This window comes from Meleagris gallopavo, chromosome 10 (genome assembly GCF_905368555.1).
Source record: "Meleagris gallopavo chromosome 10, MGAL_WU_HG_1.1, whole genome shotgun sequence".
NCBI classification, from domain to species: Eukaryota; Metazoa; Chordata; class Aves; order Galliformes; family Phasianidae; genus Meleagris; species Meleagris gallopavo.
In genome coordinates, this window is record NC_139413.1 from 12,362,609 (window position 1) to 12,378,840 (window position 16,232).

The 16,232-nt window shown below is 37.9% G+C and overlaps 1 protein-coding gene across 1 annotated transcript in view; it reads left to right on the plus strand.

Annotated features, from left to right (window-relative positions):
- DPYD (dihydropyrimidine dehydrogenase) overlaps window positions 1-16,232 on the plus strand; it is a 317,439-nt gene that overhangs the window by 229,223 nt on the left and 71,984 nt on the right. The window contains exon 18 of the mRNA XM_085231702.1: window positions 580-699. Within this exon, the coding sequence (XP_085087828.1) occupies window positions 580-699 (120 nt within the window). The remainder of the gene's footprint in view (window positions 1-579; window positions 700-16,232) is intronic.

Here is a 16,232-nt window from a genome sequence, read left to right on the forward strand (position 1 = left end):
GTGTGTCCTGAGAAATAAGAGACGCAACATTTGAGGGTATATATATTTTTTTCCTTCCTTACAGCTTAAAATACAGCAGGGTAGGAAATTAATTTAAAAGTAGATTTATTAATCCATCTCTTAGAAACACAGTCATTCTTCATCTGTTGAGTATTTCTTACAGTAAGAAGCTAAAATAAGGGCTGGTCAATGAAGAACTGCTGTTGGCAGCTTGGAGGAGGTGACCTCAGTGCTGCAGTACCTTCCAGTGTCAAACAGCCACTGTAGTAGATTCCAACTCACACAGCTGAATGGCAGAGATCTGCCTGTCTACCCCTATTTCCTTGGTGCTGTCTTGTAACCTTAACACCTCTTTCAATTGATGCAGCCTAATGAAAAGCTAACGTTAAATTTGTCAGCTCTGGACTGGTTTTAAGGACCCTTCTGCGCATCACCGTACAGTTTGTTGCTTTCTGTCTTTAGCTGTTTATTTGAAATTCTAGTTATTTTACAGTTTCACAGTTTTTCTGTTGTATTTTTTTCCTCTCTTGTTCTTATACTCATTATTTAACAAAAAGTGACTGACCTTTTCTTTCACAGGTGGCGCAGATGGTGTTACAGCCACCAACACGGTGTCAGGACTGATGGGACTGAAAGCAGACGGCACACCTTGGCCAGCAGTTGGTGCAGGACTGAGGACCACATATGGTGGCGTGTCAGGTAGATGTTGCCCTTTTTGATGCATACTGCTTCCTTGGAGGCTTTCAGAACATCGGGAGGTCCTTGTAGTGGGCTAGGATATCATGTCTGCAGTCGCACCGAGTCCTTAAAGCTCACTGCTGGTCAATGTTTCTAATAGTCATGACAGATGGAACAGATTAAGTGTGAAGGCTCTTGTGTTGCCCTTTCCTTAATGGTAAAAACGCTGCATCAGAATACTGTGATAGGGTCACTAGAGAGGGAGCAAAATCTCTTCTCTTGTGACCCTTGCTTTTCCTCAAATTTTTCATTCTGTCACAATTGTCAAGCCCCGCGTTAGACAGAGGCTAATGAAAGGGCATTGTAGGAGGAAATATCAACAATCCAAATGCAGTGTATATTTCATAGCCCGAACTCTGGCTTATCCTCCTGCCTTCCCACTGAATGCACCTCTTCAAAGTAGATTATTTCATCCTCTTCCTACTGTGGGAAAAATGATATATTGTGTTAGGCAAATATATGCATTTTCTGTAGTTTATTCCTTGAAATATATATTCAGAACTTGCGTAGACCGTATTTCCAAGTCCTGCTTCACAGTTTAATTTTAAAACCAGCAACAAAACTTTTACACTCCAGATGAGTGCTTGTGCACACTAATGAATTAATCTATTGACCCTATGCACTCTGTTGCTGTGACAACATGAACTTGGCCCTGCAAAGACAATACTGTGAACTTCTTGACTTCACTGGTATGGAGATTAGTCTCCTTGGTGATAGAGGTAGCAGTAAATAAATGTAACAGAAGTAGTAGAGTCCTCATGATTGTCAAACGCTATTTTATCAGGCCCACCTCTTGCTGCACCCCAAAAACGTAATCAGAAAAAATCAGACAGGCAAAAAAATGCTTTATTTTATGCACATGATGTTACCCTTAGAGAACCACAAGAAATGCAGCAAAAGACACCTTTTAAACAAACTCTAGTTCAGACAAGTATGTTCATTGGAAAATTGCTTTATTGCCTTAGATAACTGCATGGAATTTGGAATTTTTTAGAGAACACTAAAAGGCAAGAAAGAGATAACAATCAAAAAAAAAAGTTATGCCTGTTGCATAATGATTATTTCATAGTGACAGTCCAATAAGATGTTATAATTTTAATATTATGCAAAATGGGAGGAAAAGGGAAACAAGGAAAGAATGGCTACAGCCAATTTCAATTTCTCTAGCCTGCCATGTTGACAGGAAAAGAATAAAGGAGGTCACAGTGGGTGCTGTGCATTAAAAATTAATAAAAGAACTATTGCAGTAGTATTTTATATAAGTAAGACCATTCACATTTTCTCATTTAAGTTGCAATTTCTGAATAATCCTTCCAACCATAAGTCTGTCTAATAAAATCTATAAGATGGCTGCCTTATGAAAAGTGTGTCTCATGTCACGAATTTAAAACATGCATGTAGTGTAAATTATAGTGGTACCTGGATGCTCAGCATTTCCATGTTCTGTAATTCTGTTATAAATGAGACACAAGGAAAAGTTCTCCATTTCTTTTATTTATATAATATGTGGGTGCTTGTATGTAGGTATAGAAATGTATTTTTCTTCCTGAAGTTTTGCACATATCAAAGGAAATAGAAGATGACTTTTTGGAATGCACTATTACCTATAATGCAAATCTGCTGCATATTTAAAAAATATGAAAGGCATTGGAAGTGCTGTTTTCAAAGAGTGTACAGTTGCAGACAAATAAATAAAGGTTTCTTGCTAGTAATTGACATCGGTGGGTTCCAATCCCACAACTCATTGCGCAAAAGAAAGCCACATAGCCAATAAATTCAATAGATGCTGCACACATATCGCAGTATTTTCTGCTCAGTGATCAGGGTATAATAGTATACAAATTTTCAAAACTAGGACAGCAATTTTAAATCAGGAGAGCTGACATGCATGTGAGAAGGCAAAAAATGGGAAAGCACTGGCCTTGTCAGATCAAGGGGCATTCGACCATGGTCCTGAGCTCTGTCCCTGGCCATGGCCTGCAGCCAGATGCTTGACCTTTTGCTGCGCCATTCTCCTGTCAGTTAAATGGCAGTAACACCACCACATACGTGCCTACAGTCTCCCCAGAGAGTGCCGTGTGCTCCTCACACGAAAGTCGCTTTCCCATTTTCTTCAAGTTTGCTTGAACTTGTCGTTCTATTTTGTTCCACTGAATTGTCTGATATAGTGAATGAGCTTTTGTTCTTTTTTCAAATAATTCCTCTCAAGATATAATTCATTTTTAAGTGAAAGTCAGTGTAGAGAAAGTCAATATGGTTACAGAAGTGATAAGTTTGGGTTATTTTCTGCATGTTCTTCCAAAGCACGGCAGTTTTATGTTTTCCAGTGTGCAAATCTAGAGCAGATACAGAGCACAGCCAAGTTGTATCTTGTTTTCTGGATTTTTTCCAATTGCACGGATTCTCTTTCTCTTCTAGCCTAGAGCTGGCCCCTATGTGGCAGGGACCTACAGCGCAGGAGCTGATGAGGTGAGGTCCTGCACCTACAGGGCTGCAGCACTGCCAGTGCTGTGTGTTATGGCTGCAAGAGATGGCCAGACATGTAGCGTTCTGGAAACCCACCACAGCTTGCAGCTGGTGGCCCTTGGGATCACCTGGTTGTGAGGAATGGTTCATAATGGACTTTTGGTGCTGGATTGAACTGGATTTTCTTTTTTTAAAAAAAAAGAAGCTTATCTTGTGTTTCCCCACTGTCTTTATGCATGACTTGTAGGAAACTCCCCAACTCCCCAAAAAAGTCAGAGACTTTTAAAGGCCATCTAGCTCAACTCCCCTGCAATTAATAGGGACGCTGACAGCTTCATCAGGTTCCTCAGAGCCCCATTCAGCCTGACCTTGAATGTCTGTAGGGACAGGGCACCCACCATCTCTCTGGGCAGCCTGTGCCAGTGCCAGTGCTTCACCACCGACACTGCAGTGGAGGTGGCAGCAGGTGGCCAATGGAATGCTCAAGGTTACCCTCAGCTCCCAGTGTGAAGACCAACATTCTACCCTCAGACACAGAGCAGTAGGCTGGCTGCTGCCCACTGGCTGAAGGGTTCTGCTGACAGCGTGAGGCAGGCTGCTGGGAGGAATGAGCAACATGGTGCCCAGTGCTGCCTGGGAGCCGGCAGCAGGGCTGTGTAGTGTTTGTGGAAGCTGGGCACTTAGAGGACAGCTGTTCTTCACCATGTCATCAATTCACAATGGCCACACATTTCTTAATATAGTGCGGCTTACCCTCTCCAGGTGAGTGTAACACTCTAGTGAGTTTGATGAAGGTTTCCATAGAAGTGCAAATAATGAAAGTCTGTTAATCCCCTTGCCTAGCAGCAGCCTGACATTTTGACTTGCAGTCTTCCCTACCTTCCGCTGTTTAAAAACGTGCTCATAGGTGGTGATGTACTGAACAAAGATTTTCCGTGTGCGCCTTCCCTTTGTCCTCTTCGCTCTTCATCAGCTGCATGTGAGGCAGCAATGCAGGAAGATTGTTGTTCCTCTTCCTAGAACAGATTGCCCCTGGAAAGGGATTGGCTTTTTAATTCTTTTTAGATGAGTAAATGACAGGTCGTTTATTGTGGTTTGTCCAACATCAATAAAAACTAAAAAAGTGATTAGCATTGTTGACAGATTCTGAATTGTCTTTGGGAGAACATTCATTTATCTGTTTTTTAAAAAAGTTCTAGAATATTATGTAAGTATTCCAAAGATGCATAGACTTAATGAGATTTGTTAAAAACCCCATTAATTTAAAGTTGTCACAATTAGTGTTTGCTTCCCAGCCAGTGCTCAGGAAGTGACCTTCCTGTTCTGATATAATTCGATCAGCTGAAACTGTGAGAAGCACGGCTGTTTCCTCCATCCTACCCTGCCGTGTACTGGGTGGTTTTGACAGGGAGGTTTTCAGTATCCCAGGTGAGCGTTTGGCTACTGGACTGTAGAATTAGTCTCTCTCTATCTCTTCCCTGCAAATATTGAATTATTAATACAAAGTGAAACAGCTCTCACAGGATACGCAGTATCTGTAGCAAAGCCTGCTGACCTGTATGACTGTGTGATTTGGGAGACCGAGTTTTAAATCCCTGATGTGTGTCCCACCCGGGTCTCCTGGACACAAGGTTTATCCTCTGACTATTGAACATGGTGAAATCTCCTGTGTTTTTCTGCACTTTCTACCTCTCTTCTAGTGCCAGAAAATCTTTGCAGGGAAAAAAAATCACAGTAAATTTGACGAATTTGTATTTTCTGAAGAAAATTCTAATTGGCACCACAGAGCTTCAGCTGAGCCCAAGGGCTACTGTAGCCCCTCTCATTTTTGTGAACCTGTTACATGAGAGGACAATGCGGGTAAAGGGGCCAGGTGTTCATCCTTTTTTTATAGGTTTCCAGGAAGTACTCCTTACTGAAAAAGTGAAAATGTCCTGATAAAGCCTCCAAAACATAGCTATGGTAATAAGCCCTTGGAATGAAAGAAAAACATTGCAATTAAGATATGGCTCCCTAGACTGTATTACTGTCATATTTGCAGAATTAGAGGCATCGTTTGATTTCCATTAAGGAGCTTTTACAATTGACCCAGCAGTATTTCAGGTTTGAGAATATATAATACATTAGATTCTTGTATGCATGCAATACAGAGTATTCATTTCTTAAAAAGAAGCTAATACTGTTATTTATCTTCACAATGAATAATGATCACCAATGATCACCATCTCTGAAAGAGATTATTTCATCGGTATAGATATATATGATTTTGAAAATGTGTTTTGTAAGTTCTAGAGTAGGATGCCAGGTTTCCCAGAGAAATGCTAACATACTGTCAGCAGCTACATGCTTTTCTAACATTTATTTTCTTTAAATTTATTTTAATTTTAAAAACCTTTTTTCTGTGAGCACTCATACTGTACTTCCATATTACAGATGTGTTTTATATCACACATCACATTGCAGCACTATAGGATATTTATTCCAAGCAAAATAGAGCTTCTGTGTGAATTTCCATGTTTTTTTGTTCTTCTTTGTCGCATGTTTGTTTCTTTGTTTTTGTCTGGAAGCCAGATCCTTAGGGGATAAATTTATAAAACCATACACTGGACTTAGCAAAAAACTTAGCTTAAAAACATATCTCTCTGCTGTGCACTCACTATGTATTAATGCTTTGTTGCAAAAATGTTGCAGTATTTTACAGTAATAGTTCAAACACTTCTTGCCTATGTGCTGTTATAAATTTGTCCAATTATTATGTGCTGTAGCATTTTGACATTATTTGCATGGATATATGGTACAGCATATTAATGTGTGCATGTTTGTATGTTTTCCAAAACAAGAGAGATTCAGAAAGTTGTGTTCTGTTCTCTTAGCTGACCTCAAGAGAGGTCAGAAAGAATATAACCGGATAGCAGATTCCATAATTAAATGGGGGAAAGTATAATTGTTGAAAATCAGCAGAGGTGGTTAATTTCAGTTACCTTTGAAGTATGTTAGTGTAGCTCTCTTAAAAAAAAAAAAAAAAAAAAAAAAAAAGAACTCACACACACACAAAAATAATATCAGACAGCATTTGTGACTTTTAAGGGAATATTTTCTGGAGTTATTTCATAAATTAAAATATATACGTTGTATGAATAATTGACATTATTAATAGGAGCATATATTATAATCTGAAATGTATGATTCATACTGAAAGAGGTAAATTTAATAATATAATAGTAATAGCTGCCTTTTTAAAAGAAAAGTGGGAGGAAAAAAAAACAACAACCAAGAGTATTCACTGTCATAATCACAGTTCTCTCAGTAACTGCTCTGTTGATTTTGGTCACTACAAGAGAATGAAAAGCTGCCCATCATTGGAAATAAAATATATATGTGCATATGCACTTCTGTTTAGTGTAAATATTTACTGAGAGTTAAATGCTATTTATATTAATATATATTTATAAAACAGTTTGGATGGGAACAAAAAAACAACTATACATCATAGTACGATTTTAATTTTGGTTTATTATTTCTTTTAAATGTAGCTCAGCCATTAAAAGCCCTGATTTGCATATATTATGTCAGTATTCATAAAGAGTCCTCTGTTTTCTGTGGTGTCCTTGCAGCAGTCTGATTTCTCTTAGTGTTCTGCCGTCACTGGTCTGTGCAGAAGAGATCAGAGCCCTAATAATAGATTTTTGACAGGGAGCTCGCCTGCTACCTGCCCTACACAAATCCTCACTGTTCATGTTTGCTTCATGGCAACAAAGCAGACAGAAGGAAAATGCCAAGTGCTGAGTTTGAGGTACAGCCCTGCCATAGCTTGACATTTCAGCAGAATAGCAGTTTATGAGATGCATAATTTTTCATCTGGGACTCAGCTGCCATTTTCATAGAAGCTTGCAGCTCATTGACTGACTGGAAGTAGGGCAAAGGTTTACAGCATAGATCAAGGTCTACATCCTTCCATAGCTATTTATAAATAAGTATTATTTTCCAGATAGGGTCAGAGAACTAAGCACGTTTTCTCTGCATTTAGTATTTTTGAGCCAATTTTTTTTCCTACAAAGAAAACACTTTACACTTCTAGCACAGGTGCCATTTGTAGTTGATTAAAAATAATCGTAATTGATTTCATTTGCCAAAAGATTAAATGAGTCTTGAAAAAGAATGAAGTGTAGGTCTTTATACAAAGCTTTTAAACAAAGCATGTTTTCTTCTCTTACTTCAAAAATCTCTCATTCTGAGCTTGAAATGAATGAAAAGTCTTTACTCTTGAAATGTAATTGGTTTGTGCTTTATTATTGTTATAAATTGCATTTAAATTTTCATATTCGTGCACGTGTACTTGGGAAACAAATGCAGTGTAGGTACATGTAGGAGAGTGTTTAATTTAGAATTACACATCTCTGTGAGCTTCAGTAACAGTTCACCATGTCACAGTCTCATATAGAACAATGGTACAGTACATTGGATTAATTAAAGAAGCCTTGCAGAGAACTGAATTCTCAGTATGTCAAGATTTCAATTTTATGTTAAATATTTTCTAAAGGCCAGACCCTTAAATCTCAGGGGCTGTACCAAGCAGTGAGCTGTGAATTTAACCATAGGCTAACTGCTAATGATAAGGAAAAGAGTCCAAGTTGAGGCAGCTGTAATACAGTCATTGGATTAGGCTATCAATCACTCAGTTCCCTGAGGAACAGGCAAAGACGACAAAACAGTGAAAAGGGAAATTAGGGAGGGAGGGCATGACTAGAATGAGATTCTTCACCAAATGTATCTGTTAGTTGGCTGAATCCCTGAGCATCAGACAGAAATGTCCAGCATTACTCTCAGTCTAAAAGCCAGTATTTGTTCAAAACTCCTAGAAAACTATCAAATCATCATTAACTGTTGCTGGTAAGGTGTTCTAAAATGTAACCAGGTATATTCTGCTGCTTTAATAGCCTGTAATTTCATTAAACCACTGCTGTTGAACACACAGGATTTGCCATTTATATTAAAGCTTGTATGTAATATGTCAGATGAAACAATTAATTTCCCGAAATAATGTGTTTTGTGGTGTTTGTTTGTTGTTGTTTTGTTTTTTTTGTTTGTTTGTTTGTTTTTATGAATAGATAACCATTAGGATTTCATATCTTAGTGATGGTTACCAAAGGCTGATGCAGATGATGATTCAGCTAAATCTGTAAATTTTACTCAGATGTAATATGGTGAAAAAAACAAAAATAGAGAAAAATTATGGCCTAGCTTGTCCAAGCATGGATGAAAGAGCTTGTGGTTTTATTCTGCACACAACTAGATGCAACTGGAAAGGATTGGAAAAGTTCATATAGTCGTGGAGATTGCCATGGGTAAGCAAAAAATGCTTGTGCTGTTAGCCATTTAGACAGTCTGATTAACAAAGAGTGGAAGCTAATAGATGAATTAAGAGAAAAATGGAAGCATTTTAAAGCAGGCTGATAGTACAGATGCTTGAGTTGAAACTTGTTTGCAGTAATGTGTAGAGATGAATGTACCACATGCATGCTATGACCTGGTAAGGACTGCTAATATCAAGACTGAACCCGTTGGCGTAGTCTTTGTCAACACTGGTTGATTGTCTTTCTGTTTCTGCCAGGTGTTGGAGAGAATGTTATCTCTTCCTCTTATCATCACCTTATCCAGTTTTAAGCAATTGCTCACAAAAATATCTCTCAGGGTATTTTCATGCCGTATCCTTAGAATATCACTGTATTGACAAAAAAGATGTATTTCTCTCATAAAAAATACAATTCATATTGAAAGTTATTTAAGTATAATCATTTTAAAAATCTAATGAATTATTTTTTGGGAAAATACTTGCCATTTAAGTACTTTTCAGTTTATTCTAACACAAACATTAAAATATTAACAATAATTTCAAATTGATAATAATTAAAATGATAAAAATAGAGAAAGCCCTTACTGCTGAGTTTATTTACTAGTAAGTCTCAACAGCTCTCTCAGTCTGATCTTTCTCACCTCTCTCCATGGATAATCACAGTGAAGTCAAAATGTATTTTAATTCCCAAATGCACCTTAAGCAAGGTCGAGAGACTCTGGTTGCATGCAATACAGCTCTAAAGTCTTTCATACAAAGGAAAGCGTATCTGCTTTCAGAGGATGGACCTAAGCCTGGTAAAAAGTTCTGCTCACTATAAAAGTGTGCATAACTTGCAGGAACTGAGTGCCTTATGATATCTCAGTGGCTTCTTAGCAAGTGGGAAGAGGGATGACTCTGGCATGCTGGCCAGTCTCTGGCAGTCGTGCAAGTCAGTCTAGCCTTCTGCTCTAACTGCTGCAGACAGTATAGGAGAATGTTTTATATGGAAGCAGTAATTTGAAGTAGTTAAACATATGACTGTGGTCTAGGGCACAAGAAGGTTATTTTAGATGGCAGCGTTCAAGTTGCAAAGCTTTGTTGCAGCATTAGCTGCGCAATGGATTCTGATATGAATACAGGTTATGAGACCTTAGTGAGTTTCAATATAGGACGCAGAAGGAAAGACGTGACAAAGGAAACTGGTTCCAAATTTATGTGAATATATGTTGGTAATAGAAGCTACTTGTTGGATTGTGCAGGGATTATAATTGTCTTTTCTGCCACTTTTCTTTCTACATCGTATCTGAATCAGTTGCAGGGTTGATTTAGTTGAAAAATAATGATTTTGCAATACATTTAATGTCAAAATACGAGCTAACAAATAAGTAGTAAAATGTCTTCTTATTTAATATCTATTAACATGAAGTTTATGCTGTTCATCCTTCCCTCCTGTGGGACATCAAGAAAGGCCAACTGACTACTGTCTCAAGATATCACTGCTCTGGACAGTACACCCCAACTTGTATGCTGCGTGCTGACTCTTCTGCCAGCATGGCTCCTCATACTAGCTCCACTGGTAGCCCCAGTGTCTTAAGCATCACTGTGAGGGTGTTGGAGTTCCCATTTTTCTCCCTACCTACAAAACTCTGGATTGATGAGTTTTAGAATTGAATCAGGAAGTATTTAGAAGACAAGGTTTCAGTGACATGAAACTGCACTTGCCTAGGTTAATCCAGTTGTAGGATATTCTGACAATCAGATACAAGGGATTTTGAGGAAGGGGAGTATATCTTTGGAACAACTAAACCCAGGGCTTTGCTTTACATCCAGCTATGCCAAAACAACACAACAAAATACTTAAACAGTTATTGCTGCTGTCCTGCTTCCACATAGGAGAAACCTTCACAATGCTGGTTCGCTATGATTTATGATGAAGTAACCATAGTGAATATATCTTTCCTCATCTAAATCCTCCTAACATTCTGTATTGTTAGTGTCCTAGTCGAATGATGAATAAATCCTAAAGTCAACCTCACATATAAAATACAGAACACAAATTATAGCAGATTTGTTTAACTGAATAGAACCTGGATTTGTATTTCAGTGGACATTACTTCATCCCTCATGGGTTATTATGAAAAAAAAAAAAAAAAAAAGTATTTCACAACTATCTCTTTTTTTTTTTTTTTTTTTGCCTTGCAAAAGAATGCAACCATTGTATAGTAGGCAGGTAAAGGATCTGCATTTTAATGTGTATTTTTATGCATGTACATCATTGCATGATAGGAGATATACAAATATCGTGCTTGCAAACAGTATATACAAACGACTCCTACAAAATCTTTTAGGAAGTCTGCTGTAGTAATTTGTTTTTCCAATGTATGAACAATTTACAATATCTGTGTTGCCAGATAATTGCAAATGTCTTCCCTATTAACAAGCAATGTATGGCCATTTTTGCTAAGTCCTTTTTAAATCCCAAAGGATGCTCTGAATGAGGGATTTAGCCTCCATTATTTAGTTTAAGTGAGAGCTGAGTGAGAACTGTTGAGTGTAGCACACGTTGTTTCAGAGTGAGATGCCCAAATCCATGGTGCAGATGTGGCAGGAGCACAGGGAAGGTGTTTTTAATGCCAGTGAAGTCTGGGAATAAACCTGTGGTATCACACCTGACTCAGCACAGAGGTAAGGCTGATGCTGTGAAGAACTTCTTTTCTGACAGCTCAAAAAGAGGAAAAACTGTCATTTGTTCCACAAGCAGGCCTGCCAATGAGGATGTAGTTAACTGTGTTATGGTTGTGTCTGGCCATTTATGGCCCTCCTGAGTGACGTACTGTTTTTCAAAAGTGTGTATGATTACTCTAGTCCACGTTTTGGCTGGGCTGAGCTTATCTTACTCCCTGTCACTTATTGTTATGCTTACACCATTAATGTTAGATCAGATGCCTGTGTACTGATTACAGCAGCTTTGGCAGCGTTTTAACTGATTTTTGAATATATGCCCATTCAAGAGCTGTTTGGATTTTAATAGCAAATACTGAGATAAATCTTCTCTGTCTAGTCTAGATAAGTTCTGTTTATCAGGAGCACTTTCAGGGAAGGTGTTACCAGATGAGGCTATTTAAGAATCAGCTGCTTTTTCTTTTAAATTAAGGAGCTTCTTCAGAAGTCACAAAAGATGGGAGTTGAAGAATTCAGACCTCTAAGGAGGAGCTGGTGGTTCCCTAAGAATTAATTTAAGAGTGCCTGCTACTTGATACAATTAAGATTACTGAAAGACTGAAGAGATCGCTAACACCTTCGTTCACCATTTAGCCCAGGAAACATGCATGGGTCTGGGAGGCTGCTCTTACTTTTCTGCCTTATCACTATGGAGGAGATGGGCATTCTCAGGGCTAGGGTCTTTTCTCTCTCCATTGACTTCATCAGGTTTTTATATTTCTAATTTAGATACTCCCATCAAATGGCTTAGATAGTTTGGGCTTCCATTTTTTAAGCAAGTTCATGATTCATCATTTTTTCGTGCAGATTATACTTTTTTCCTAAAAACACAGATGTTTTTGGTTTTAGCATACTCCATTTTATAATCTGATGTCACCAGAGAAAGTGATACTTGTGTGCTTAACGTTAAAATATCTTTCAGTCAGCTAATGTAAAGCATCTGGTGTTCTCCTGTATTTTAATAAACCCTAATAAGAGTATTGCAATCCCTTAATGCCGTTTCTCATATTCTTGTTACAGTAGGTATATGGCACACATTTTCTAGTTTAAAAAGCTCAAAACAAATTTCAGCAGTTTAATCTCGGTGTTAGGAAAAGGATCACAGCAGCTGCTGTAGTATTTTGTGTTTAAGCTAGTTTTTGTAAAGGCTCGTGACACACTCCCTGGGTGCTAAATATTGACAAGCATGCTCTGGCAAGCAAGACCTGGCTTGGTGAGGTAGCACAGCTCAAGTCTCTGCATTGACACTGTAACCCAAATCTGAAAACTATTATCCTACTCCATTTATTTTGGCTTTATAGGTGATACTGACCACTTATATTAGGGATTTCCACTGTATTTTTAAAACTGTAAGTTTGGATTCATATTTGATTTAGGACAGCAACACATTGTACATCTGTGTTTGTTGACATCTTCAGTAATGTATTGTGAATGGAATCACAAAAAACAGCATAGAACCTTCATGACTTCAAATCTTCAGAACAGAAGCAAACACTGGATGTAAAATAATTTCAAAATCACATTTTTCTTTTATGCTGAGTAACAGACCATGTCCTAAAACTGTGAGGCTGTAAAAGCTGTTGATCAAAAGTGAAGCTTGGGCATGTATTCATTATGGGATATAATTTAGGAGATTAATTTTTATTTGTACTATGTAACTGAAAAGAAAAATCCACTTTTTTTCCCGCCCTAATTGTAAGTGCAGCATGTTTATAATGTTTCTGGTTTACTTTTTGAATTTCTGAATAAAGAACTTAAGCCTATTTGGGCTTCTAGTAAATTTGGCATGTGGACTAAATTGATTACCAGATGCATTGTGCAACATATGGCATTGTACAGTCTTTGTGTGCTTCATAGTATTTTCTTAAATTAGCAGCATTTGTTTTGATTCCAAAAATGCACTTGTCTATGCTTTCTAGTGCTTTGGACTAAAATACTGGCTTTTCAGTGCTGAGCAGATGTGTTAGAATTTCCTGTGGAACATTTATGCTTTTGTGAGTCTTCCTCTTTGAGCACTCCACGCTCAGCGTTATGTCAGTGATAGCCCATGCAAATGGAATCTCTTCATTATCATGTCTATATTCATTGTTTAAAATAAACTTAAGAATTCCTAATAATTCTCCATCACCAAGAAGGACAAGGAAGCAAGGCAGTTTTACCCAAAGATATTACCCACAGGATGAATCAATTTTCAGGTCTGTTTTATTTTAGATTAAAAAGAAAACAGGAAGGAAGGGGGACATAGTTCTCTGTGGGAGATACGAGTCAACAACAGTCGTGCATTCTTCTGTGAGCAGGTAGCCTTCTGAGCTTGAGGTCGTGTTTTGAGTCAGCATAAAAATTCACCCATGAAAAAGCACACAATAAAGTACCGAGGTCTAGGACATTAGTATGCAATTTAGTTCTAAGAGCAGCCTGCTTGAGTTGATTTAGAGAGGTTATCTGTAAAATAGTGTCCCTTAAATTACCAACAATTTTAGAGAAAAGGGCAATATGATGACCCGGTACAAAGGATTTGTAACCAGGAGGAATGCATGCTGCCTCTTCTCTCCAGATGAAATTACTGTTCACACACACATTTCCTCTCCAGGTCTCCTCCTGTTCTTTTCTCCTTTGAGATAAAAGTATTACAACTTTGTATGATATTTTGATATTCTCTACTAAAAGGCACTGTGTGCCAAATATTGCTGTTGGTTTTTTTGTTTGTTTGTTTCTTTTTGGTAGCAGCCATGTGTGCTCTGAGCAGTATTTAAAATCAACAAACGCATGCGGGCCCCTGGCTTTGCATTAATTGCCCTTTACTTTGATCACTGAAGACCAGTGAATGCAGTTTAGGGCTGTGTTACTATCATTTTTCTTCAGTGGAAGCCAAGGGGATGAGTAAGTACATAAATTAAGTCCCTTACTCACCCTCTGAGCTGCCCTCATTGGATAACAATTAAAATGATCTGACAGAGCAACACACTAAATTCCCTAGCATCCCCTTCTGTTGCTCTGAATACATAAAACAAATGAGTGTTTAAGCCTATTAATGCTGTTATTTTTTATTAATGCAGAAAGCAGTGTTAAGATGCAGGTGTGTAATTTCATCTTGAAATCAGCCCTGAGTTATATGGCTGATACAAAGGCAGGACTGATATAAACGTGTTTTAATTACTAACCCTTGATTATATATCCAGAGCTAGTAAAGGCCTCCGCAAATAAGGTCTGTGCTTCCTTTATGCCATGGATGGTTTACGCAGCACGGACATGCTATTATTTTGCTTTCCATTAAGACATTAGCTGTTCAGCTCACTGTACACTCTCAGCTAGAGAAGTGGCATGAAACCTCTTGTAACTGTGAAGGTTATTAAAAAGAAGAAATGGAAGAAAAAGTTTTTCTTTATAGCTGTCAACCATGCACAGCCAAGGTCTCAGCTGATGCCAAGATATTGACACTCTGTAGGGTGGAGGGGCCTTTTCTTCTACAGAAAATGAAGTATTGTCATGCAAATTTCATTACAAAAATACAGAGTTGTAAGGAACTAAATATTTAGAAACTTATGTACCTAGTTATAAAACTGTAATTATAAGAAAGTGTTGGTTGTGTAACGAGTACTTCACATCTGTCAGAGTGTTTTAATGTCTACAGTAGTTATTAGCTGAATATTTCCATTATTACCATTCTGTGAGCAACTGCCACGCTTGAAACTGATTGATGTTTAGGAATAAAGCACTTTTATTACATGTTGCCAGCTTCTGAGGACCAATCTCATAACCTACAGTGCCTTCAAAGGAGTGATGATACCTCCTTTTTCTGGAACGAATTGCATCTGAAGAAAGTGAAAGAGTGAAAAAAACATTTATTTACTTATTTAATTCTACAGAACTTTCATTGCATTGTACACTGTTCTGCTACTGAGTTATTATAGTGTTTTATCTGCCAAATATGACACTGGACAAACACAACTTTTACAAGAAAAGAGATGTTAGAATATAGGCAACTAGCACTGCGGGATGGCTTGACTTGAGGCAGTGACTTTAATTGTGAGTTGATGGAACTGTAGTGTCATTCTTTCGTTGCCTGGGTGCAAAGCATCTTCTGACAGGGTGTGCTGGTTGCAAAGTCTTCACTAACTTTTTGTTAGTGATTTGTGCTCTGCACAGATCTGCAATTTCAGTGAAAGAAATGTATGACAAAAAAAAAAGTGAGAATCTCCCCACCGAGTGTTTATCTTCTAAAGGCCATGCTGTCTTGCTTGAGCCTAGGCAATGCTTTTTGTGTTATTCAAAAGAGGAAAGCTGTAAGAAAGCATTGCTCTTAGGGGACTGGTAGTTTATGGAGTATTTGTGCATGTTGCTCAAGAATTAAAATTTTTCCACCCTCACCCTAGATATGACTTTACCGAAACTGATCTATAAAAGCAGAGTTCCTTCCAGCTCCAGTGGAAGCTGCTAGGGGGAATGTGAATTTCTTGTGCCTTCCTAAGGCACAGAAGGAAAGTAATGTTACTTTAACACCACCATAAATGTAGTGTCCAAGCTCAGCTTGTAGGAACAAGTTGACATGCTGATCTCATTTTAACACATTAACATGAAGTTCCCAATGACTATATTGGTACTTTATAAACTAGCAGTTGTTGGAAAAGTTGGAAAGCATTTGCCTCAGATCTTACAGACTGTGTGTTAAAATGAATAAGGCAAATCTTGAGACTTGGAGAATCCTTCCAAGGAACTATTATCAGCTGTTTTCTCCTTGCTCATAATTTGATCATCAAAAATCATATTACCTTCAGCATTCATTATGAACTGCTCTGGTTTTCATTCTTGTTCACCTGACTTTTTATCTGCCCAAATCACTTTGTGTCAAACTCAAAAGCTGCAAAGTGAAATTTCCAAAAGGCACCACATTTCCCTTCCTTTCTAACATTACCCTGACAGCAGCAGCTTGCTTTCCACATATCTCAGCAGACTCTGGTGTGGCTAATTTTCT